The sequence below is a fragment of the Eretmochelys imbricata genome, chromosome 3 (genome assembly GCF_965152235.1).
Source record: "Eretmochelys imbricata isolate rEreImb1 chromosome 3, rEreImb1.hap1, whole genome shotgun sequence".
Taxonomy (NCBI): Eukaryota; Metazoa; Chordata; order Testudines; family Cheloniidae; genus Eretmochelys; species Eretmochelys imbricata.
The window spans coordinates 98,165,011-98,190,516 of NC_135574.1; the positions used below are offsets into that span (position 1 = coordinate 98,165,011).

The following is a 25,506-nucleotide window of genomic DNA, read 5'->3' on the forward strand; positions in this document are numbered from 1 at the left end:
TTTCTTGGTTGATATTTTTCTACTTTTCAGAGCAGCAACTTGAGCCATTTCCCTTCACCCTTCCACACATCGACACAATTTGGTCTTATTCACAGCCGGCTGAAATTAAGCTTCACCTATATAAATCCCTACAAAACTGCACTTTATGAAAGTAAAAGGAGAGACTAGAAATTAAATCTACACCCCTGCCCACCTGGGTCTGCATCTTAGCCATAGCCCCTTCTTGCTACTTGTAAATTGTGTTAGGTGTGCCCACGTAAACATGGATCGCATGGCCCTTCTGCTCCCATATCTCCATCAATACACTTCCTGTGGGCCAATGAAGAGACTGATTCTGGGCTATGCAGCTGGTCCAGAGGCTCTCCCTTACACCAGTGGTTTGCCCTCTAGGCACCCCAATGCAGGGTGTAAGTGGCATGCAACTGGCCCCCCACCCAGGATGAATTTTGTTCAGTGTGAATACCAAAGCATTATTTATATGGATAATTAAAAGCGTTCAGAAATTTAGACATCTGTGTCAAATAAGTGACCTTTCCACTGTTTAGTAATTCATATCTTCAACTCTTACCAACTTGTGTTGTAGCTTTTAGCCATGGAGCTAGTGGCTGGTCTGCACCAGAATCAGCCATGTATGTTTTGGGTTGGAAGCAGGAGGGTGCGGCATTGTTTTTCTAATTTAGGGTGACAGTGCAAGGTCATAACTAATTTCTGCAGCGTTCTTCACAGGAAGAAGAAATTTTGTTTCTCTGGATCAGATATTGATTTTAAGGCACATGTAAAAAAGGTGCCGGAATAGTACCTGAAATCCTTCCTATACTTTGCCTCTTTCTTCTTTCTAAAAGTATACTTTATTTCAGGACTTGGACGTTAATATTAGCTCATTTTCCCCCACGTTTCTTGAAAACTAGTTCCACAACATTAGAACTTATCCAAACCAGACATTACGTTTCTGAAAGACCAGGCACAAGAAGAAGCTCATCTCACCACACCATTCCTGCCCACTACAATTTAGATATTCTTCAGATAGCATTTGTACCCGGTGGGGAAAATAGCCCTTACATTAAAAACCAACCCTCATTAAGTGGTTCCCCTCGAGCAGTCCATTCCAGGCTCTCAATCACTGACCCTGCATTGCCTCTCAGTGCGTCTGCTCTTAATGGGCAGCACAAATGTGGTAAATGAACTTTCTTCTTTAGACTAATGCACCAATAGATATAATAATATGGAAAGAAACACACCCCTGTCCCCAGCTCGCTATGGAATATGTCCCCAACCATATTATTAAAAGAGCACCATTGTTCATAAATCATAATACAAAAAAAGACATAATGAGCACAAGGTGTATCTAATTGTCCCCTAGGAGTGACTAGGGGAATAGTCTACATCCAGAAATCAGATTCCATCTTCCCACTCATGGCTCTTAATGTTTCTAATGTATACTTTAATTATACAGCTGATGGTGATATATACGTTCCTAAGAGTTCACCTAGATAGACGAGTAGAAAATATTTGCTTTAATAGCTATAAAAAGACCTATAAAAAAGGTAGATCAAACAAAAACAGCACCCCATCTTTCTTACCCTATTTTAAATGAGTACAAGTCAGTTTACAATTTGCCCCCTGCCTTTCACAGAATTCTTCCTCTTTATTCCATCCCCATGCAGCTGCACTTATGCAAATGAAGCAAGACATTACACAAAAAATGCAGAAGTCCAGCTGCACTGAAAAATGCTTACATTCTCAATGCTTTACTGTCAAAATTATCCCACCCATATTTTGAGCTGTGTAAAACCTACAATGGAGACCTTTACACTGCATATCACTAAGCCATTTAATTTTGTAAGGTGTAATCCTGATGACTCAAATGCAGCCCAGACTGTTTAAGTATACTGATCTTTGCAATCATAGCAATAACCCACATTTGACTGTACCACAATTAAATTCTGTTTATGCCTATATTTTCACCAATTACCAGCCTTCTTGCTCAACTATTACAGTATTATAGGTGTGATATTCAAATAGTTGTTATCCTACATAAGGATACAGATTGCAAGCAGAAAGGGATAACTGGACATTGACCATATTAGATAATGTTTCCATTGATATTAATGATAAAGTTCAGATTCCTTATCATGCAAGCTGTAGCTCAAACAATTTACAAGTTTAATCTTGAAAACTGCAGGTGACCACCTCCTGTAACTATTCCCCTTACATTGAATAAAATGTTATATATGCTGCATATATGATTTTCCCATAATAGAAACAACAGACTTTTCCCTTTGATCATAATTTGAAAAATGCAGTTTAGATCAATATAGAAAAACATGTCTGAAGCTGCATTACTCATTCAAAAGAGGTTGTTATATCTGGTGTGACGGTAGCAAATACCACAGTTAAGGTTGCAAAATACTTTCCATTATTACCTGTTTTCACATGCTCATAACATTCCAAAACATTTGCCTATGGGCCTGAAATTTTCCATGCTTGATGACTATCCGGTGGAAAGCTTTTTGTAAAGTTTGACTAAAATCTCTTCCGCCATTTGAATTATGGAAGAGGGAAAAAACCAAAAAACCCTCTTTCTTCCCCCAACCACCTTAAACAATGGTAGAAGTTTGAAAGTTGAGATTTGGCCTGGAGATAATCCTCACTAAATATTTTGGTCTTTGCATAGTTTCAAAAAAATGTTTTATTTTGAGAAAGTTAGGAGGACTTAAAACTGCACACTAAGCATGTGCAATATTCTTTTTTCAGGTATCAAAGCCTTAAACAAGCACCCGCTAAAGTAGCCAAGAATAGCTGTGTGGGATTTAGCGACAATATGAAAAATAAGGTACCCTTCCTCCAAACCCACAGAGCAGCTCCATGAGGAGTACTTCAGCCAATGGTTATAGCTTTATTATACCCTAAAGAGTTGAAGAGTGTGGGAGGATCGGAGCATCACTAGATTCTCTGCTCCTAGCCGAGCTCCATCATGAAGCAAGAAAGCTGTGCATGCAACCCCATCACCGTATAGAGTAGTGGGCTGGTTATTACCCTTCAGAGAGATCCATGGCACATGAAGAGCTACAGAAAAGCAGGGATTTTTCAAACATAAAGAGCAGAAGGTTAACTTTATTTGCACTCACTCTCCTCTTGTTGCTTCATTATTTTACCTCTCCAAAGTTGGATGGCTGCTGGAAGAGAACATCAAGGGAAGCCTGACAGGGTGCTACCAGCTGCTCTCCACTCCGTGGTTTCAACCACTGTTGGGAGGGTGCTTCTGCAATGCTGACAAGAGCGAGGAAATTTCCGCGCCCCTACTGCATTTCCTCTTCCTTGCCCTGCTGGCAGCTGCTGCTCTTCCACCCACTGGAGCTGGCTGCCTTTTTTTGGCTGAATAGTTTATCCACAGCAAAATTAAACTTCTGGCCAATCAAAAATATTTGCAAATTTGGGTCAAATTTAATGAATAGTTTTGGCCAAAAAAGATTTCAAGACAGCCAAACCATTCCATGGTTACTTTTTCAACTTTTCATTTCAAAAAGATGTTCTATTTCAAACCTTAGATTTATTTTTAAAACAAGAGTACACACACCTGGAAATAAAATGAAAGATGTGGAAAAAAAACATTTAGAGTCAAAAGCAATCGTTTGTTGTACCCAAATTTTTGTTCTACCTGCAACCTGAAATTCTTTTAGTTTTCATTTCAGTGAGAAAAACAAAACAAAACATCCAAAACAATTTGTTTTTCTGGATTTTTCAGTTAGGCCACCAAACTGAAAAACCAGTTAATTGGTCATTTCTCCCACCCACTGCCACTGATGGTCAGAGACCACGGCATGAGAGAAAATAAAGAAGTCCTTGGAACTCAGTGGCTATTTTTTGTACTGCTAGTGTTTACAAGCTGAGCAGCATGACAACCAGATGCAGTGAGAATCACAGCCACTTCTCCACCTCTCCGGTATAGCTCCATAGACTGGGAGCCATCATTTGAACTAAAGTTTATTTCCTCTCTTTCCATCTCCCCTGTACTTCCGACCTGTAGCCCAGGCAAACTGGGTTTGCAAAGCACCTTCTTTCCCACTTAGCTGTTCATCCAGGATAAGGATACAATGAGGGGAGGGTTAGCTTCTTTTAGCCATGTTATTTAACCAGACCCTCCTGCTGCTCCTGTGAACAGCAACTTCAGCCAGCTGGTAGATAAGTTCTCTGTTCCTTGCACCACTCCACCCCACACTTGCATTTGACTTCCCACTCTTTACCAAAGTGTCTACTTCACTCTACTTTAATTCTGACTCTTCATACCACTATATTCTTCTTATATCAACCCAGTAATTAAACCCTCAATCCCCCTTAATCTAGTTACACTCGCTTATTTTGATGGTAGTTATTGTGATGGGGGCACCTAATCATTAAAAACGTTACTGAAAAAAATCAAACTCATTTTACATGTGTCAAAAAGGTCTCAAGGCAGTCACCTATTTTCTAGAAACCTAAGCCAAATTTAACTGGTGACATGGGTGAAAGAAAGTTGTTCGGTCACATTAGCCACACTCAATATTTATGAGCAATCTGTTATTACATATTCTTGGTACTTTTAGTTCTTGTCTTTAAAAAGGATGTAACATTTAAAACATTCCACAGAGATGTAAAACAACGAACGTATGACAAACTGACACTGTGGCGGGGGCTTGGGTATTCAGAAATAGTTCAATTATAAATATCTTAAGAATATCATAGGAAGTCCCACTGCACAGTAAAACCCTAATCCTAATGTTCCAGTTCATTTCAAACTTGAAACAGTTTGAGTGTAGGACTTCCGATGTTGTACAGATCTTTTAAAAATCAGAACCACTTAATTCTAGTGTATGCCTTCTGATCAGATTGCAAAGTAAACTTATTGGAGAGCCAGCATTTGAAACTGGGTACTGATTTCCAAAAACCATCTGTAGATTTTTAAACATCTAACATACTAAACTGTGGCTTTGTGTAACTCAGAGTCTTGCCTGCATGTGTATGATCACACTGTTTTGTGATACACCCCTCACCCTTCAGTGTGCAAAGACCTGATCATTTGATTAAATAAAGGGAGTTTTAACATGTTTAAGTGGGGAAAAAAATACTTCTAAATCTTATATGACATTTGGACAGGAAACTACACTCCACACAATGGGAATGCAGTGGGTGAATTAATTGGTCTGTCACGAAACTGAACAGACATCAGGTGTCAGGTTAGGGAGCAAAGAGTCAAACTTGTTGAAAATTGTATGGATGACATGTTATTTAGGGAGACACAAGAGCTATCTTGTCCTTCAGACTCTTTCAAAACCTAGCTATTTAAACTGCCATATGAACACATATTATGAGTAATATAATTCCACACCATTTTAAAAGGCTAAATATTTGCAATCGTACAACATGAACCTGAGAATAGACAACCGACTTCAAGCCTTATTCTTTGGGACTACTTTGGACACTAACAAAAACACCATCAGCAACGAATGCTGTCTTAAGAACCAACTTCTACCCCTCCTATATGCAGATATGCATCATCATCACACATTTTGTTAAATCAGCTATGGAACTTGCTCAACACATCAGCCTATTTAACAAGATTTGGGCATGGTAACATGCACCCATAGTGAAACAGCAGATGCCTAGCTAGCCACTAGTTACGGGGTAAAAATTACATATACTCTCTAACAACCATTAACACATAACAAGCAATAAATGAAGGGGGAAGAAATGGTAAAAGGGTTATGTTGCTTTCAAATGGCAAGGTTCCTTCTCTTCCCCACATGCCTAAATGGAAGCTATGTTAGCTACAAATAGAGTGGCAATGACCTTTTCTCCTCCTCTGCATGATTAATTACTTAATGTCCTATTAATTGGAAAATGTAGTTAAATTTCAAATGCTTTCATTTTCTTTACATATCATCCTGTCTGGGAAGCACCGATTAAGCTGTTCATCAAAGGTGAGCACACAAGGTCATCTATGCTGTACCTCTTCAGTTATTCATTACCTGTCCTCAGTAGTAATTAACAATGGAAATATTTCCATAAATCACCTTTCTGATTATCCCCAGATGAGCAGTCAGTTTTCTCCAAGCATCTTTTTCTCGCCTTTCAATATTATCTAATGATTCAGTCTAAATATATCAGATGTCATTTAAAATGTAAAATTTTGTTATGTTTCTTTTGAATACGACAGAGTTAGCAGAAGCTGGTTAAGTTCTTGTGTGTATTTAAAAGGAAGACTGAACAAACAGATTTACTGACATTTGAAGGGGTATATTTGTAAAGTGCTTCCACGGGTTCTGGCTGTGTAATGCTCATTAGAATAATCAGGAGTCCACCCAGCTAAAATCATGACCAGCACTTAAAAGATCTACCTATTATTTTTGTCTAAAGCAGGCTTGTGTGTTATCTAGTTTTAAGGGAAGTTCAAGGGCTGTAACCTCATTTTAAGGAAACTTCAAAATTCTCAACACAACGAAGTAACGCAAGCCACAAATCCTTCCCTTCAACTTGTACCATCACCACTGTGGCTCTCACCTTGAGGCATCTCAGGTGGCAAATAGTGAGGTTCTTGAGCACTGACATGTACCCAATCAAAGTCATCATATAGGTCTTGATGGTAATCACAGGGCCCCAGGCCATCATCAAAAGTGCATCCCCCTAAAAGAAAGAAAGCCAGACATTTCATTAGTTACAAATTCTACATTTATTTAAAACAAAAATCCTTTCAAATTCAAACAGAGGTGTTCCTTCTAGGCACATCTGCCACAGAGCCCATACAGCCTACAACATAGTTCACAAGCTTTTATGTGCAGAGCTAAAAATCTCAAGTCTCTCATCCATCAATGTTATTCTCTTTAAATTTTCTCTGCTTTCCACAGCCAAATTCCCTCAACAGCTCATTCTACAGGAGCCGGAAATCACAGATTGAGCTACTGAAGTCAAAGTAGAACCTGATTCAGTGTTTGCATAAAAAGTGACATGTTATCTAGACTGAGGGGGAAAAAAAATATAAAGCAATGAACAAGGCTAACAGTAAAGGTGCAATCAACAACTTCCTTGATGCACTGACAGCCTACTCAGTCCAACCAGTGAATAAAACGTATCGATGGAGCTCACGCAGAGGGAAAGGAAAGAGCAGAGGAAAGAGAAAGCACTCTGACAGTATAATTACAGTCACTGAGAATTGAAATAATATTTTGATTTCTTCAAAGTTGATTTGACGCTCTTACTTTATTAACCAACCCAGCCTAACAACACAAATTGAAGGCTCTTTTTCAGGGTCATTAATAATGGATCTAAAATCTTTATCCAGTACCCATCACCAGAACAACAGGAATTGTAAGGGGCAGGGACAAAGGGAAGGAGCAGGGAGGGAGGGTTTAAAAAAAAACCAAAAACCAAAGTTTGCAGCACGATAAAAATCTACTGTTTGGTAATGGTAAATGTTTGAAAAAATCTACTGTTTAACACGTTTTCAAATCTTCTCCTTCACTTATGAAGATAAAGGTGAAAAAGGTGAGAGTGGGGTAAGAAAGAGGAAAGACGAGAGAAGAAGACGAGAGGAGAGATGAAGGATGGAGTCACAAGGAAGTAGAGGATAAAAGGGACTTCAGGGGAGGAGAGGTATTTTTCACAATAGGAACAACAGATGCCACGCACGTAGTTCTGCAGCAGCTGTTATCTCCATCCATGGTAAACAATCCTTGGATTTGCTGCTTTGCTTTGAAAATGGGAGGCAAGATCAGGACAGATAATCTTTATCTCCAAGAAATAGTGAGACTGTAAACACAGTGCATGACCATCTTTATACTGAAAGAAGCTTATAATCCATTAGAGAAGCCATAGGGACCTAGGAAGAAGGTTATAAAAGTATCTGGCAGTTGAAAATAAGTTGGAGGTATTTAAGGGGTGAACTCATATCTGCCTCATTGGCTTCCGAGGGTATGTCTACACAGGGATAAAGCAGTCACAGCTAGCCCAGATCAGCTGACTCAGGCTGCCTGACTAAAAATCACTAAAAATTGCTGGAGCCTGAGCTCTGGATTCCTCCACCCTCCCAGGGTCCCGAGCATCGACACAACAATTTTTCAGCCCCAGAGCCCAGCCCCGTGAGCCTGAGTCAACTGACCCGGGCCAGCCATGGGTTGTTTATCCCTGTTTCGGCGTAGCCTGAATCAGTACATTCGTATGATTAACAATTCTTACTGTTGCAAACACAAATCCCTGCTGTTAAAGAATAAACTAGAGGCAATATCGAACAGGCCACAGAGTCTGTGTTAAGAATTTCACATAAAATATTGAAAATGGGACCTGATGCTGTGAATTAAAAACTCTGCTTCCGTTTATGGTAAATTCAGGATTATCTGAAAAATGTGTCATTTCCATTCCATCTCAATGGCATCCTCCCATGTGCTTGTTTTTTTGTGTTTATTTTTCCTGGAGAAAGAAAGGAGTGCAAACCAACCTCACTACTACTGCATGTGCAACACAAAAATAGCCTAGGAGTAGAGCTGGTTGGGGGCAAAAAAAAATTGGGAGAAGGGGGTGGAGCTTCCTGCAGGAAACTTGACTTTTCATCAGAAAAACTGAAAAATCCAATGTTTTTGGCCCACCAGTGAAAATTTTTGGCTGGAGAGTTTGATGAAAAGCAAAGATTTTCCCATAGAAAGCAAAACACGTTTGGCAAAAATATTTGTGTTTTGGCAAAATCAATTTTCCACTTTTAAACAGTTTTGATAGAAAAAGCTTTCAACCCAATCCCTACCCCGGGATGCCAGGCTTCCTTCTGTTCTACCTGTTATGCTTTTGTTTAAAAAGTGTCAGTCAGCTAACAAGTGAGTGGAAGCAATACTACACAATGACGACTCATTTAAGAGAGCACTTTGCAAATACCTAGAGTCTCAAAATTATTTGTCAAAATTCCTTGCAAACAACAAATACATTTCAAGACACTGGTTGGTTTGTAGCCGATATTATCCACACAAAAATCTCTGCTAGTTGTATTTGTTATGTCATACCTTCCTTACATACACACATCTTCCTGGACATTAATCTTACCCACACTAGGACTATCACCATGCTAGTGACAACCATGTTTGCAAGTGTTTGTTTTAACAAGGGCAAACAGTCTTCCTGGAATCTTAAGAATTGTCTGTTGGACCCACATTATAAAACCATAATATCAGAGTAGGCAGTGAACAGAGGAGTTTTGGTCTGTCACACAGTTTAGCCAACTTGACACCCCCCAACCCCCACAAAAATTCCTTTCTATATCTGTCAATAAAATCACGCTAGGACTCTGCTTGTGCCAACAGTTACTAAATACTGTTTCACCCAGTATGGACAGCACCAATGACGTAGATAAAATGCAGTAAGAAGACATCATCTACTGGCAACCTAAACTGGAATTCATTCCCTTGTCTGACAGGTTGGACTGCCTCGTCCACAAATCTGAATTCAGCTCCATTTCCATCTGAGTGAAACCTTATAGATATATTACGCTTTTCATGCATCACTTTGACAATATGAACACACCAACAAAAAACACAGAGTAAAATTTGATATTCTGCACCGAGTTGATTGCTATGCCTGTGTCACTGTCAGGGATGGCAAAGCACAAAAGGAGAAATGTTTGTGTGTCAAAGAAACACTAATTGTATGCAGTGTTGTTGTACCCATGTTAGTCCCAGGATATTAGAGAAAAAAGTGGGTGAGGTAATATCTTTTACTGGACCTGAAGAAGAGCTCTGTGTAAGCTTGAACACTTCTTTCTCTCACCAACAAAAGTTGGTCCAATAAAAAAATATTATGTCACCCACCTTGTCTCTCTAAAGAAACATTAATACCTTTTAAAGTTCTTCTCCAGTGTCCTATTACCAACAAGATAGCTTTCTAATGAGCATCTCATGATAATATCATAAAGTCTTAAAACAAATCTTATCCTTTCATTTAACTTCCAATAGACTGCTGTGATCATTCTACAGCAAAAAAGAACATTTCCATAGACATTTAATTGATAAATGAATAGCAGCTTCCCTTAAAGCTAAGTTATCATTGTCTACTGTCACAGCACCAAAATGACGTACTGCTTTGAAGCACATGCCTTGAGGGCACCCATTACCCTTTTTAATGGTTTATGTGCCCTCGGTATATAAATTTAAACTACCAATGGATATCACATTGACTCATTTGGAAGATGAATGATCTTAATTGCTGTCCTTCAGACCTGCTATTAATTTTAGGTATCAGGATTCTGATTAGCAATAACAACAAGTGTCTCAATACACAAACAATACAGACTTTGTCATTTTTGCACATCACTGTAGCATCAGCAAAGCCAGTACATACACATTTATCATATACACATGAAAGAAAAGTTATCAGAATGGATCATCAACCTGCTACAAAATCCACTTTATATAAAGAGATGCCATACCAAAAGGGGAAGAGCTCCATCTCAGGTCATATGCTGCGTCTAACAGTGACCAATACGTGTTTCAGACGAAAACAAAGTAGAAGTCAAGTGCACATATACAATAACGCATTATACCACCTCCATAAGGTAAAGTAGAAATTATTGCCCTGTTCCTGCAGGTCACCTTCTATGACCTAAAGCACGGGTCTCAAACTCAAATGACTGTGAGGGCCACATGAGGACTAGTGCATTGGCCCGAGGGCCGCATCACTGACACCGCCCCCCCTCACTGCCCCTGGCCCCGCCCCTGCCCCGCCTCTTCCCACCCCTTCCCTGCCCCCATTCCAACCCTTTCCCCAAAGTCCCCACCCCAACTCTGCCCCCAGGGAGTGCAGGAAGGGTACGGAGTGCGGCAGGGAGCTCAGGGCAGGGGTGCGGGGTGCAGGATGTGGCAGGGGACTCAGAGCATGGGATTGGGGTGCAGGGTGCAGCAGGGGGTTCAGGGTGCGGGATCTGGGGTGGCAGCGGCATGCATCGGGGCCATGGCAGGCTCCCTGCTTGCCTGCCCTGGCCCCCAGCCCCTGAGCCACTCCGCTCCGGAAAGCGGCCGAAACCATGTCCTGTGGCCCGGGGGAGGAGGGGAGCGAGGGCACAGGGCTCCGTGCGCTGCCTTGCCGGTCCTCCAGGTACCTCCCCGGAAGCTGCCATTGGCTGCGGTTCCCCGTTCCCGGCCAATGGGAGATGCGGGAGGCACTGCCTGGAAGCTATGGCAACGCACAGAGCCCTCTGCCCCCCCCCCCCACGCCCACCCGGGCCACAGGGACGTTGTGCCAGCTGCTTCAGAGAGCAGCACGGGGCTCGCGGGGGGCAATCCCGCGGGTCGCATTGGCCCGCGAGTTGTAGTTTGCCCACCCCTGGCCTGGAGGTAGGCCGCGGGCGGGCTGCTGGGCGGGCCGCAGGAAATAGCCCTGAGGGCCGCGTGTTTGAGACCCCTGACCTAAAGTATGGCCAAGACACTACAAACAGAGATCTGCCCCTCTCTGTTTATTAATCAAGCACTTAGACACTATTAAAGTAACTACAGAAACTAAAGGACCTACCTGTCTAAAACATTGTGATGAAATAACAGGTGGTCTACTTGAGGGTGTGGTGAAGGGTAACAAGGAAGCCCTCAGTTGTGGAACACTATTTATAGTCATTGATAAGATACACCTTTACCCCGATAACACGCTGTCCTCGGGAGCCAAAAAAGTCTTACCGCATTATAGGTGAAACTGCGTTATATCGAACTTGCTTTGATCCACCGGAGCGGCAGCCCCACCCCCCCGGAGCACTGCTTTACCGTGTTATATCTGAATTAGTGTTATATCGTGTAGCGTTATATTGGGGTAGAGGTGTATATTGATACATTTAAACCCATTCCAGCACAACTGCTAATATAAGTGAAAAGTGTGCTATAGGCATGAGGCTCTCAACTTTCCCCACAGCATGGACCAGCATCTTCCAATTCAGTAATGCAAATCACTTTTCCACCCATTTCTGGTAACAGCAACTGCTTGCACAGAAAAGTGGAAATATTTAACATATTCCTACTTTGTTTTCAGCTGCTAAATCACATGAAAAGAAACCGGACAAAAAATGACATGTGATCAGCCAGCTCTCTACTGGCTCCATGGATTAGGAACAGAGCTGTGTGTTCAGGGTACAACACTACCTATTGATCTCCAGTAGCCTAAAGCTATCACATTCCTTCCATTGCTGCAGGGGTATATGCCACAATTCACTCATCGTTATTACCCTGGGTCTGAATCAACTCACCCATGCGGAGGCCAGGGATGAACTATGAGAGTTAGTTCCAATGCCTCTGCTCAAGTCCTAGGCACTTCAGAGACACATAGCACGTGTACTCAGAGGTCATTGGAACCATCTACATCTACCAACCAGGCCTATTCTGGATTTCTAATAAGATATATGTGTACTTACTGGATTTCTAAAAAGGTACCTGGGATCAAGACACAGACAGCGGCAATGGAAACTTATGCTAGCTGGCTCGGACTGCAAATTCTTTGAGATAGGGACTTTCTCTACTTTTCTGTTTGCATAGCATATAGCACAAGAGAGTCCCAAATCGTAATGAAGGTCTCTGAGCACTACTGTTATGTAAATATTTAATTAGCATAATGAGCCAAGATGGAGATGCATTCCAAATGACCAGAAGGACTGAGGAAGAGAGCGCGCCACTGACTCCCCCAACCAGAAAGGTGTAAGCTAACCCTTGGTTGCTACTATGATGTATTAAGACCATGCCCATTACTTTAGAAACCAGTAAGGATTCCTAGACTGAAATAATAAGAGTATGTGGAGCAGGACACAATTCTTCATGGTTTTTAAAACATCCATCCATCTGCCTGGGGTAACACCATCAATTTGGGCATGAATAGGGCCTGGGAATGGCTGGCTCACTACAAAAACAATTTTCCTTCTCTTGGTATTGACGCCTCCTCATCAGTTATTGGGAATGGACCACATCCACCCTGACTGAATTGTCCTTCAACATTGGTTCTCAACTTGTAAAGTAACTCCCATCTCTTTATGTGCCAATAAAAATGTATGCCTGTATCTGGAATTTTCACTCCATTCATCTGAAGAAGTGGGTTTTTTACCCATGAAAGCTTATGCACAAACAAATCTGTTCGTCTTTAAGGTGCCACCGGACTCCTCATTGTTTTTGTGGATACAGACTAACATGGCTACCCACTGATACTAAGTGTTTCAGAGGCAATCATTGCAGTGGAATATTTGCATCCCACAGAAACCTAACAAATCAACTATTCTTTGAAGCTAAAGGGGAAAAAAAGGCATGTAAACGTTTTCATTACTAACTTTAGCTAGAATTTGGATCTCAACTATTTTCCTTTTTAAAGAGAATTGTTGGCTCAGATTGTCTTCATTGGAGCTTCATCCACTGCATGTCCAGTTTTCATTTATAAAAATGGGGAACCTTAAGTTATAAGAAAAGGTTAGACAAATATATTAAGCTCTACTATGCAGGATGCCCATCTTAGCCATGTTATTGGGACACGAGAAAGTTATACTAAACTTAATGGTGTTTCATACTCCAATTTGCAGATCTCCTATAAAAGTGATTTAGAGACAGGGAAGATAGACTAATAGTTAAAAGAAAATCAGAACTTTAAAAGTTGTGATGAAGTTTCTGTTGAACTTTCTTGATGTGTTTCGTGACAGTCTTATTTTCAGCTAGCAACCATTTACTGGAACAGGTTATGGCATATAAACAGACAATAAGCAGACAAAGAAATGAATAAAGATTTAATAAAGAAGCCATATGTAATGGCTTATCATATATTGTGCACCAACCTAATCACTCTATGGTGTAATGTAGCCAACAAGTTTCATTCATAATTTATGAGTCTTTCAGCCCATGATCCTTAGGGGGAGATTAATATATATATTAGTGGAATCTGCAGAATAAATTTATTGAAAGAAAATTCCAGTCTGAAGACATATTTACACTCCATTTAGTTCACTTTGAAAGCCACTCAAACTGACGTTTCAAAACGTCTATTATATGACGGGTTTCAGAGCAGCAGTCGTGTTAGTCTGTATCTGCAAAAAGAAAAGGAGAACTTGTGGAACCTTAGAGACTAACAAATTTATTTGAGCATAAGCTTTCGTGAGTCATCGGATGCATTCAGTGGAAAATACAGTGGGGAGATTTATATACACAGAGAACATGAAACAATGGGTGTGTTACCATACACACTGTAACCAGAGTGATCAGGTAAGGTGAGCTATTACCAGCAGGAGAGCAGGGGAGGGAAAGCCTTTTGTAGTGATAATCAAGGAGGGCCATTCCAGCAGTTGACAAGAACATCTGAGGAACAGTGGGGGTGGAGGGGCAAATAGTTTTACTTTGTGAAATGACCCATCCACTACCAGTCTTTATTCAAGCCTAAGTTAATTGTATCCAGTTTGCAAATTAATTCCAATTCAGCAGTCTCTCATCGGAGTCTGTTTCTGAAGTTTTTTTGTTGAAGAATTGCCACTTTTAGGTCTGGAATCGAGTGACCAAAGAGACTGAGGTGTTCTCCGACTAGTTTTTGAATGTTATAATTCTTGATGTCTGATTTGTGTCCATTGACACAAGTCTTTTACGTAGAGACTGTCCAGTTTGACCAATGTAAATGGCAGAGGGGCATTGCTGGCACATGACGGCATATATCACATTGGTAGATGTGCAGGTGAACAAGCCTCTGATAGTGTGGCTGATGTGATCAGGCCCTATGGTGGTGACCCCTGAATAAATATGTGGACACAGTTGGCAACGGGCTTTGTTGCAAGGATAGGTTCCGGGGTTAGTGGTTCTGTTGTGCGGTTGCTGGTGAGTATTTGCTTCAGGTTCGGGGACTGTCTGTAAGCAAGGACTGGCCTGTCTCTCAAGATCTGTGAGAGTGATGGGTCGTCCTTCAGGATAGGTTGTAGATCCTTGATGATGAGTTGGAGAGGCTTTAGTTGGGGGCTGAAGGTGATGGCTAGCGGCATTCTGTTATTGTCTTGGGCCTCTCCTGTAGTAGGTAACTTCTGGGTACTCTTCTGGCTCTGTCAATCTGTTTCTTCACTTCAGCAGGCAGGTATTGTAGTTGTAAGAATGCTTGATAGAGATCCTGTAGGTGTTTGTCTCTGTCTGAGGGGTTGGAGCAAATGCGGTTGTATCGTAGAGCTTGGCTGTAGACAATGGATCGTGTGGTGTGGTCTGGATGAAAGCTGGAGGTATGTAGGTAGGAATAGCGGTCAGTAGGTTTCCGGTATAGGGTGGTGTTTATGTGACCATTGCTTATTAGCACCGTAGTGTCCAGGAAGTGGATCTCTTGTGCGGACTGGTCCAGGCTGAGGTTGATGTTGGGATGGAAATTGTTGAAATCACAGTGGAATTCCTCAAGGGCTTCTTTTCCATGGGTTGAGATGATGAAGATGTCATCATTGTAGAGCAAGTAGAGTAGGGGCATTAGGGGATGAAAGCTAAGGAAGCGTTGTTCTAAGTCAGCCATAAAAATGTTGGCATACAGACTCCAACGAGAATCTGCTGAATTGGAATTAATTTGCAAACTGGATACAATTAACTTACGCTTGAATAAAGACTGGGAGTGGATGGGTCATTACACAAAGTAAAACTATTTCCCCATGTTTATTCCCCACCCCCACCCCCACCGTTCCTCAGACGTTCTTGTCAATTGCTGGAAATGGCCCACCTTGATTATCACTACAAAAGGTTCCCTACCCCCACCCCCCGCTCTCCTGCTGGTAATAGCTCACCTTACCTGATCACTCTGGTTACAGTGTGTATGGTAACACCCATTGTTTCATGTTCTCTGTGTATATAAATCTCCCCACTGTATTTTCCACTGAATGCATCCAATATAGTGAGCTGTAGCTCACGAAAGCTTATGCTCAAATAAATGTTAGTCTCTAAGGTGCCACAAGAACTCCTTTTCTTTTTATTATATGACAGATTCCCATAGTTCTCTACTCCACCCTATCTTTCTAGGAAGCCCATATGGTTGCAATATCTTGCACAGCTACTCAATGAATGCAGTCAAAAACTTAGGTGACATATATTAAGTTCAAGACTAATTTCCCTTGTAGGAAACCTATCTAGATCATCTCAAGGTAAAGTTATAAACACACTATCTTTTTGGTCTAAAGCCTGCTTGCTCATTTCAGTTTTTCCATGACCAACATGATTCTATTCAAAAATATACTGCATAACACTTTTCTAAGTATTGAAAGTAATGTTATTTCTTGCCAGTTATCAAAAAACAGTTGGCTGCTTTTCTTCAGTAATTTACAGATCACACCTTTCTTCCAATTCTCAAGGCAGAGTTCTCTCACTCTCAAACTATATTACAAAGTTTATGTACCACGTGCACTATCACATCCTCACCAGATTTAAGCAGTTCAGCCGTGTTCTTATCTTAACCAGGAGCTTTGCTGTTTTTTAGCTGCTTAATTGCTTTCTCTATTTCTGCTTCTGAAATTTCTAGCAGTTTAATTCTTCACCTCCATCAGGAGGAACTGTTGGCTCTGGTTGGTGGAGTACTTCATTAAAATGTTCTCACCATCATTCCTTTTGTTCTACTTCCACTATTAATCTTCCATATTTCACTTTTATGATACCACTGACTCGGAAACTTTCATGAGAACTGCTTACACAACTGAAACAGTTTCTTAGAACTGCCTCTCACAGAAGGTTCTTCGGCTTTTCTCATTTTTTTGGTCAAGTCATTCTCTCTTATCTTTACAAAATAACTTTTGCCTCTCTCTACATACTCCTAATGCAGCATGAATTGTTTTTCATACTGTCTCTTTTGAGCTTCCTTCGCTTTAAAGGCTCTTCTTTTCTCAATTCCCATGTATGGGGTTGTAACCACTCTTTGTTCCTTGATCCTCTTGGTCCAAGTGAAGTTGTCTGGTGGGAAGTTGTGACATCTCTAAAGTGAGCTCTGGATTCATGGGTGAGTTTCTTCACATCAAATACCATCTCTCTTTTCTTGTTAGCTTGTCTTTTTGGCTTTATTCTAACTATTCAATGACAAGATAATGGTCACTTCCTACATCAGCACTTGTAAAAGATTTTGTATGCAGCAGCAATCTTCTTCACTGCCTACTTATGGAAATGTAATCCAATTGTTTCTCAGTAATTCCATCATTTGGCTTCCGTGTTAGTTTGTGTTTCCCTGCAATGAGGGAAAAGTGCCCCCTGCCCCATGCACAGGTTATACATGCTGCACAATTCAATGAATCTTTCACCTTTGTCCATACACCCCTCAAATTCCATTTTTACCCATGAAATGTTTGTATCTAAGGTTGTCATTACAAAGTTGGGCATTCATATAACTCATAACGAGACCAACACCATTAGCATAAACCTGGTTTAATACATCTTGCAACTTAGTGTAGAATGCATCTTTTTCTTGCTTCTCATGATTGTTGGTATGTGTGTAACACTAGATAATAGTTATTTTGGCATGATTTGTAATGAAACGTGCTTTTATAATTCGTGAGTTGACTGGTTCCTATTCCTGTAGAAGTTATGTTGCCTTTGTGTCAAACTTCCTCTGTGTGAATGTCATCTTGAATTCCTCAATAGAGTACTGTGATATTGTCTACATGGAATCTTCAGCATCCAGTCGATCTCATGTTGCTCACACCTAAAATATTAATACTGAACCAAGTCATTTCTTTAACTACTTGCTCAGTTTTCCAGTGAAAAACATAGCTCTCACATTCCAGCACCAGACTGTAGTTTTGGTTTTAACTGTTAGGACCTCTTGTATCAGGCAATGAACTCCCTCATGGTTTTGATCCACCATCTTCACATTGTTGGGGTATGTATGGGTTAAGTAAAGACCTGGAAAGCTGCTACTGTGCTGACATGGCATTAGGGGACAAAGGCATAAGACGACTGTAGTTTTTTGTTTAATAAATAAGTTGCCATATTTTGCCCTTCCCTGTTGCTTGTAAGAATTGATAAGTGTTGCAGTTGCATAAGAAATGTGGGGATCTAAAGGACACCTGTTAGGTAAAGCAGTGTTATCTCCTCCTCCCTTCCTTTCCCAGCTATATAAACAAGCCCTGGCTTATGGCCCTTTCCTCCCTCCTCTGAGAATTGCTGGCCAAGGAGATTTATGGCAATAAATTCTTGCAAAGACATATTTCTTCAAGGTAAAAATGTGTGTAATGCTATGAGCAATAGATTGATGTGGGTTTACTAACAGCGGGTGTTTCTATTACTTAATAAGGGGTTTTGGGGTGTTGTAACGGATGTAGGCATGTACATACTAACCTAAACAAAAGGAGTGTGCTGTAATTAATTCAGTGCTTACTGGACAATTGGGTCCAGGGGAACAAGTACCACAATAAAGAAGCCCATCTTCTCAAATCCACCTCTGGGTCAGCCTGTTCTTCCAACACACATCTCCATGCAAACTCATCTATTATTGCCTCAGTGATTCTGAAAGGCCATAGAATCATAGAATATCAGGGTTGGAATGGACCTCAGGAGGTCATCTAGTCCAACCCCCTGCTCAAAGCAGGACCAATCCCCAATTAAATCATCCCAGCCATGGCTTTGTCAAGCGTGACCTTAAAAACTTTAAGGAAGGAGATTCCATCACCTCCCTAGGTAACACATTCCAGTGTTTCACCACCCTTCTAGTGAAAAAGTTTTTCCTAATATCCAAACTAAATCTCCCCCACTGCAACTTGAGACCATTACTCCTTGTTCTGTCATCTGCTACCACTGAGAAAAGTCTAGAGCCATCCTCTTTGGAACCCCCTTTCAGGTAGCTGAAAGCAGCTATCAAATCCTCCCTCATTCTTCTCTTCCGTAGACTAAACATCCCCAGTTCCCTCAGCCTCTCCTCATAACTCATGTGTTCCAGTCCCCTAATCATTTTTGTTGCCCTTCGCTGGACTCTTTCCAATTTCTCCACATCCTTCTTGTAGTGTGGGGCCCAAAACTGGACACAGTACTCCAGATGAGGCCTCACCAGTGTCGAATAGAGGGGAACGATCACGTCCCTCGATCTGCTGGCAATGCCCCTACTTATCAGCCCAAAATGCCACTGGCCTTCTTGGCAACAACGGCACACTGTTGACTCATACCCAGCTTCTCATCCACTGTAACCCCTAGGTCCTTTTCTGCAGAACTGCTGCCTAGCCATTCGGTCCCTAGTCTGTAGAGGTGAATGGCATTCTTCCGTCCTAAGTGCAGGACTCTGCACTTGTCCTTGTTGAACCTCATCAGATTTCGTTTGGCCCAATCCTCCAATTTGTCTAGGTCCCTCTGTATCCTATCCCTACCTTCCAGCGTATCTACCTCTCCTCCCAGTTTAGTGTCATCTGCAAACTTGCTGAGGGTGCAATCCACACAATCCTCCAGATCATTTATGAAGATGTTGAACAAAACCGGCCCCAGGACCGACCCTTGGGGCACCCCACTTGATACCGGCTGCCAACTAGACATGGAGCCATTGATCACTACCTGTTGAGCCCGACAATCTTGACAGTTTTTTATCCACCTTATAGTCCATTAATCCAGCCCATACTTCTTTAACTTGCTGGCAAGAATACTGTGGGAGACAGTGTCAAAAGCTTTGCTAAAGTCAAGGAACATGATTTCCTTCTAACTGTGTAACTGAAATAGACTCTTACTTTTTTTTTTTCTCCCCACATGGACAGGTAGTTAGCCTGACTCCCAGCCATAGGCCCATACCTCCTGATTCAATGTATTCATAGAGAATCACTATGGAAGATGTTACAATAATATGGGCTTAGAAAGGTAGTTTCATTGATCAAGATGCTGCAGAAAGATTCAAAATGCTGTGCGAGTATAGACAGTGGACAGAACAATTGGTTTGGTACAATCACCTAAGTACAGAAGGGTTGCATCACCCCTTTTCTGCATTGTGATAGATCACGTGATGCAAAGAAAAGAAGATACAGGAATTATGTGGAGTAAAGGGAAAAGTTCAAGATCCTGACTTTGCAAATGACATTTTTCTGTTGGACACACGACAATGCCACGAAAAAGACCACTATCAATGTTATACATGAGGCTGCCAAAGGAGGACGAAGGATCAGCCAAAAGAAAATGAAAGTCTTGATCGTTGAAGAGGAGTCAGCAATGATGGCATGTACCTGTTTGATAGTAAAGAATACTACGTGGTTAACAAGTCTGCGTATCTTAGAAGCACAATCAGTGCTGATGACCAAGGTGGAAGCAAGAACTGGGAAGGCAAGTGGAGCTTTTCTGAGACCAGGAAATATTTGGAAAAATATGGAGATTCACACAAGAACCAAGATAAAGTTATACTCTGTTACTATGATACCCACATTTTTATATGCTTCTGAAACTAGGCAAATGTTAGAAGCCCACAACAGGAATGTTGAATGTATTCCATTAGAGATGCTAGCGGAAACTTAAGTTACTTCATCCTTCCTGCAGACACCAACATTGACGTGATACAAAGGACTGGACAACAGATTGTAGAAACAACAATTCAAAAAAGAAGGCTGAAATGGTTTGAGCATGTTGTACAGAGGTCAAAAACTATTTCTAGACAAGCCCTTGACAGGATACTACTTGATGGAAGATGGAAAAAGAGGAAGACAACAGATAACATACAAAAATTGAGAAAGATGTTGCTGTCATGGAAACAGACTATAATGAAGTTAGGTAACACTTGTATGACAGAAGTGGAAACATTAGGCTGTCTCATGTGCCACAAGGCACAAGAGCATCTAATCTACTGCACCCGCTTCAGACCCACTGGTTTATTTCCGCAGCTGCTTCTGCCACAGGTCAGACAGAAAAGAAACAAGACATTTCTATGTATGAAAATAGCTCTCAGAAAAGTGAGATTTTTTTTTTCATCTTCAAGAAAAGAAATGCATTTTAACATATCCAAGCCTTGGTTCCATATTCAAAAAAAAGAGACCGTTCAGCCACATACATCATTGTATCAAACTAAAAATATTTTAAGTAAATAAAAATATAAGACCAGATTGGATTTTTACTGTCCATTGCCACAAAGGATGCTGGAGCATTTAACACAAACAGTTTTCAGAGTATGAGAAAGTTCTGAGAGAATTGCATCATGTCTAGAAAAGAAAATAGGAATTTAATAATTCTGCCATTTTTGTAGAAGCTATCTCATTTTATAAGCACAATCAAAATAAATGTGGCACAAAAGGATAATTTTCCATGACCGTAAAACTGAGTTCAAGAATGAATGCCCAGTCCAAATGGAGTACAGGTCAAATTATTCAAACCTTCTAGTTACAGTCATCTCTATCAAGAAATAGTTCCCTTTGAAGTGGTCACATTTGTTTCACTATTCCAAAATAACAGGTTTCAGAGTAGCAGCCGTGTTAGTCTGTATTCGCAAAAAGAAAAGGAGTACTTGTGGCATCCGATGAAGTGAGCTGTAGCTCACGAAAGCTTATGCTCAAATAAATTTGTTAGTCTTTAAGGTGCCACAAGTACTCCTTTTCTTTATTCCAAAATAGAACAAGTAAGGTATGGATGTTGTGAACAATAAAATGCTTTTGAAGCGTGGCTCTACTGAAAAGTAACTGAAAGAGGCGTGGTGGGGTTTCACACCTAAGGTCTTAATGATTTTCAGGTCAAATGTGTCAAGTAATATATTTTATATATAAAAATATAAACTACCTGCTAACTTAACCTGGAATCTTAAAGTCACATGAGTTTTCATATTCCTACATATCACAAGTATAAAATTCAGAAGGTCAACTTATACCTTTAGTTAGACCTGTGCAATCTAGGGTTGCCAACTTTCTAACTGCAGAAAACTGTACACCCTAGCCCCGCCCCTGCTCACTACATTTCCCCTCCCTTAGTGGCTCACTCTCCCCCACCCTCACTCACTTTCACTGGGCTGGGACAGGGGCTTTGAGGGGAGGCTCTAGGGTGGAGCTGAGGGGGGGGCAGGTTGGAATGCAGGGGGGGGCTCCAGGCTGCAGCTGAGGGATTTGGAATGTGGGAGGGGCTGCAGGTTGAGGCAGGGGGTTGGCTTGTGGGAAGGGGTGAGGGTTCTGGCATTGCACGCACCCAGGAAGCGGCTAGCAGGTCCAGCACTACTAGGCAGGGCTGGGGGGGCGGTTTGGAGGGAGCAGGAGATGCCGCATGCTGCTCTTGCTCACAGGCACCACCCAGCCAATGGGAGTGCAGAGCTGATGCTCAGGATGGGGGCAGTGTGTGGAGCCCCGTGTCCGCACCGCCTAGAAGCCAGACCTGGTGGCAGCTTATGGGGCACAGTGCGGTGCCAGACAAGTAGGGAATAGCTTGCTTTAGGGCTTCAGCACTGCGGACCAGATCTTTAACGGCCCGGTGGGCAGCGCTGACCAGAGCTGCCAGGGTCCCTTTTTGACCAGGTGTTCCGGTCGAAAACTGGACACCTGGTCACCCTAGTGCAATCCCATGGTCATTGAGGGTATAGTCCAAAGACAACTGTGCCAACCCAATTCCAAAGCTTTTGGAACTATTGTACGGATACAAAATTAGATATCAGCTAGTAAAACTGTTTGCTGAAGAGATAAATACATTTACTTTGATGTATTTTGTGTCATCACAAGACTCTACGTATTCTGAAGGAATAGAATGATGAGACTTTTCCATCTTTCTAAATAGAGCATTAATTGGTTCTAAATCCAAGTCATGTATGAAGCAGAAGTGTTGCTTAGGTTGTATTCAGTCTGATGCCATAACATTCAGTAAAAGCAAACCAAAGACAAAAACCCCACCCTTAGGTGGAATAACTTATATCTTGTAGGAAATTCTTATTGTGAAAAACAACAAGGAGTCCAGTGGCACCTTAAAGATGAACAGATTTATTTGAGCATAAGCTTTTGTGGGTAAAAACCTCACTTCTTCAGATGCTTATTGTGAAGTCACCCTGTAGTAACAAAAATAGATAAGATATTTGCCAAAATTCACAACAGGTACATTGCTTTGACATCAGATTTACAGAACCTCATAGCAGAAGCCAGTGGTAGAAAAGTTTTATAATAAATGGCTATAGAAATATGGGCAGTGAGAAAGTTCTCAGAATCAACAATGTCAAACATCATATTCCTTATCTTTTCCTTTTTTAAAACATCCATTTCAAAAGCAGCAGTAAGACTGTGATGGGTTCCCCCCCAGGGTGCTACCTGGAATGGGTGTACTGCTGAACCCTCTGACCCACCAGCCTGGGCTCCCTCTCACACTGTACTGCTGTGACAAGCTGCAAAGACCTCCAGCCTGCACTTTCATCAGCATTCACACAGGTAGGAATACACCCAGCTGCAGTTATATGCAGGCTCTCCAACCACCAGCTTCCTAGCATAGGACCCCAAAGCAGTACCGTCAAGTCTGGCCGGTATATGGGTTTAATATCCAGTCCACCTCTCCCTTAATGTGAAGAGAGCAATGCACACTTGTGGTAACCAAGCAGAGATTTTCCCCAAGCACTCCAGTCAAACTCACTGGTTTAGATTTAAAAAGAAAAAAAAACAAGTTTATTAACTACGAAAGATAGCTTTTAAGTGATGATAAGTGATGCCAAACAGTGATTTCTCACCCTGAGAAACAATACAAGCAGCTTGCAGATTCTTAAGGGGCAAGCTGCACTTGCTTTACAGCTTGGAATCCCCAGGTTTTCCATACACAGGCTAGAAATCCCTTTAGCTTGGGTCCAGCACTTCCCCAGTTCAGGCTTTGTTTCTCAGGTGTTTCCAGGAGTCTTCTTGTGTGGGGAGTGAAGAACCCCAAATGATGTCACTCCCTGATTTATATAGCTTTAGCATATGGCAGGAACCCTTTGTTTCAAAGCTTGGTTCCCAGACTAGTTTGTGGAAAAATACTGACATCTCAAGATGGAGTCCAGCATCGTGTGGCCTGGACACATGTCCTTGTAGAGTCATCACAGTCATTTCTTAGCGGCTGTGTGTAGTGTTCTCAGAAAGGCTCACCAGGTGGAGGATAAGCTTCTCCTGAGGCCTATTATTTTTCCTAATGGCCCATTTGAAACCCAGATACAGTCAATATTCATAACTTCAGATATAAAAATGATACATGAATACAAACAGGATAATCATATTTAGCAAATTATAACTTTTCCAATGACACCTCACATGACTTCTCTTTCATAAAATACATCATAATTATGCTATAATCATATCATAATACTGTTACTATGAAGAATATAGGGTGCAGTGTCACAAAGACATCTTGATAATTTCTATTGGATTGTTGCATTTCTCATTGGTCAAAGAGTCTACTTGTATATCTGGTAATATGTCAGGATATATTTATTCCCTTTCCCTCCCACCAAGCACTTCCTGTAGTGTCTTAAATATTCATATACATTTTCACAGCTTGTTTTGAACACACCAATTCATCCCTAAAACACAGCAAATCACAGAGACATGAAGTACTGCAAGGATGAAAGAACAATTGTACTACAGTCAAGAAGTTAACTTTGTCCATCACAATTTCTTGCTTATATTGTTTCTTGCTTGTCATGTTTCCCTGAGACTGATGGGTATGGAGAGGACTTCAGGTCCTTTTCTCATCAAGTCCATGTGACTGTTTGGAACAATCTGCTTTTTATTCAAGAATGTGTTTTTATTTTCCTCTACCATCTACTAAAAAAGCATAATGACTAGCTTTAAATCTGTCAGACTGGGAGGCTTCACAGTAAAAGCCCCGGACAAAATTATACTGCTCCAGGATGACACAAAAATCTTGTGAAAATTTAATTTTTCTCCCTCACTGATTGATGGGTTTGGAGCACCCGGGGGATAAAGGTGATGTGCCAGACCTTCTACTTGTCATATATCCAGGATATATGCATCTGCTTTTAAAACCACCACATTCCACATTCATCTACAGATATCTCAGCAGCCTCATAGCACAGGATGTTTCAGTCTTCTAAAGGCATTTAATTTTTTTCTTGTTACCAGTGTGTTTTACAACACAATGATATCAAAGCAGAATAAGCAGTTATCCAATTAGAATTTACTATCAACTGCCATTAAGACAATTTGAACATAAAAATCTAATGACGTATGTTAAAGACTACCTAGTAAAAATACATGAAATAACCTATATTAAACTGAGGCATCTAAAATTTTAAAGTTGACAGTGTTTAATTAACAAAAATATTATGAAATGACAGCAGTTGGGGAAAGACAGGTTTCTATTCATTCCAGAAATAGCCACACTAACTACTACTAAAATTTCCCTTCTTTGCAGCAACAACCTATTTATTTCATGGTAGTAAAATTCACATGGCATGCAAAATAAAAGGTATTCAGTTAGTAGCACTGAAAACCAAGCAGAAACAAGTTTATAACTTCCTAGTTTGATCTTGTCTCCCTGCTTCTAACAACATGTTAGAAGTCCCGGATGACTGGAAAAAGGCTAATGTAGTGCCAATCTTTAAAAAAGGGAAGAAGGAGGATCCTGGGAACTACAGGCCAGTCAGCCTCACCTCAGTCCCTGG

At 41.1% G+C, this 25,506-nt stretch overlaps 1 protein-coding gene across 1 annotated transcript in view; it reads right to left on the bottom strand.

Moving 5' to 3' along the window:
• PTPRK (protein tyrosine phosphatase receptor type K) overlaps window positions 1–25,506 on the bottom strand; it is a 590,849-nt gene that overhangs the window by 459,350 nt on the left and 105,993 nt on the right. Inside the window, exon 2 of the mRNA XM_077811738.1 lies at window positions 6,538–6,660. Within this exon, the coding sequence (XP_077667864.1) occupies window positions 6,538–6,660 (123 nt within the window). The remainder of the gene's footprint in view (window positions 1–6,537; window positions 6,661–25,506) is intronic.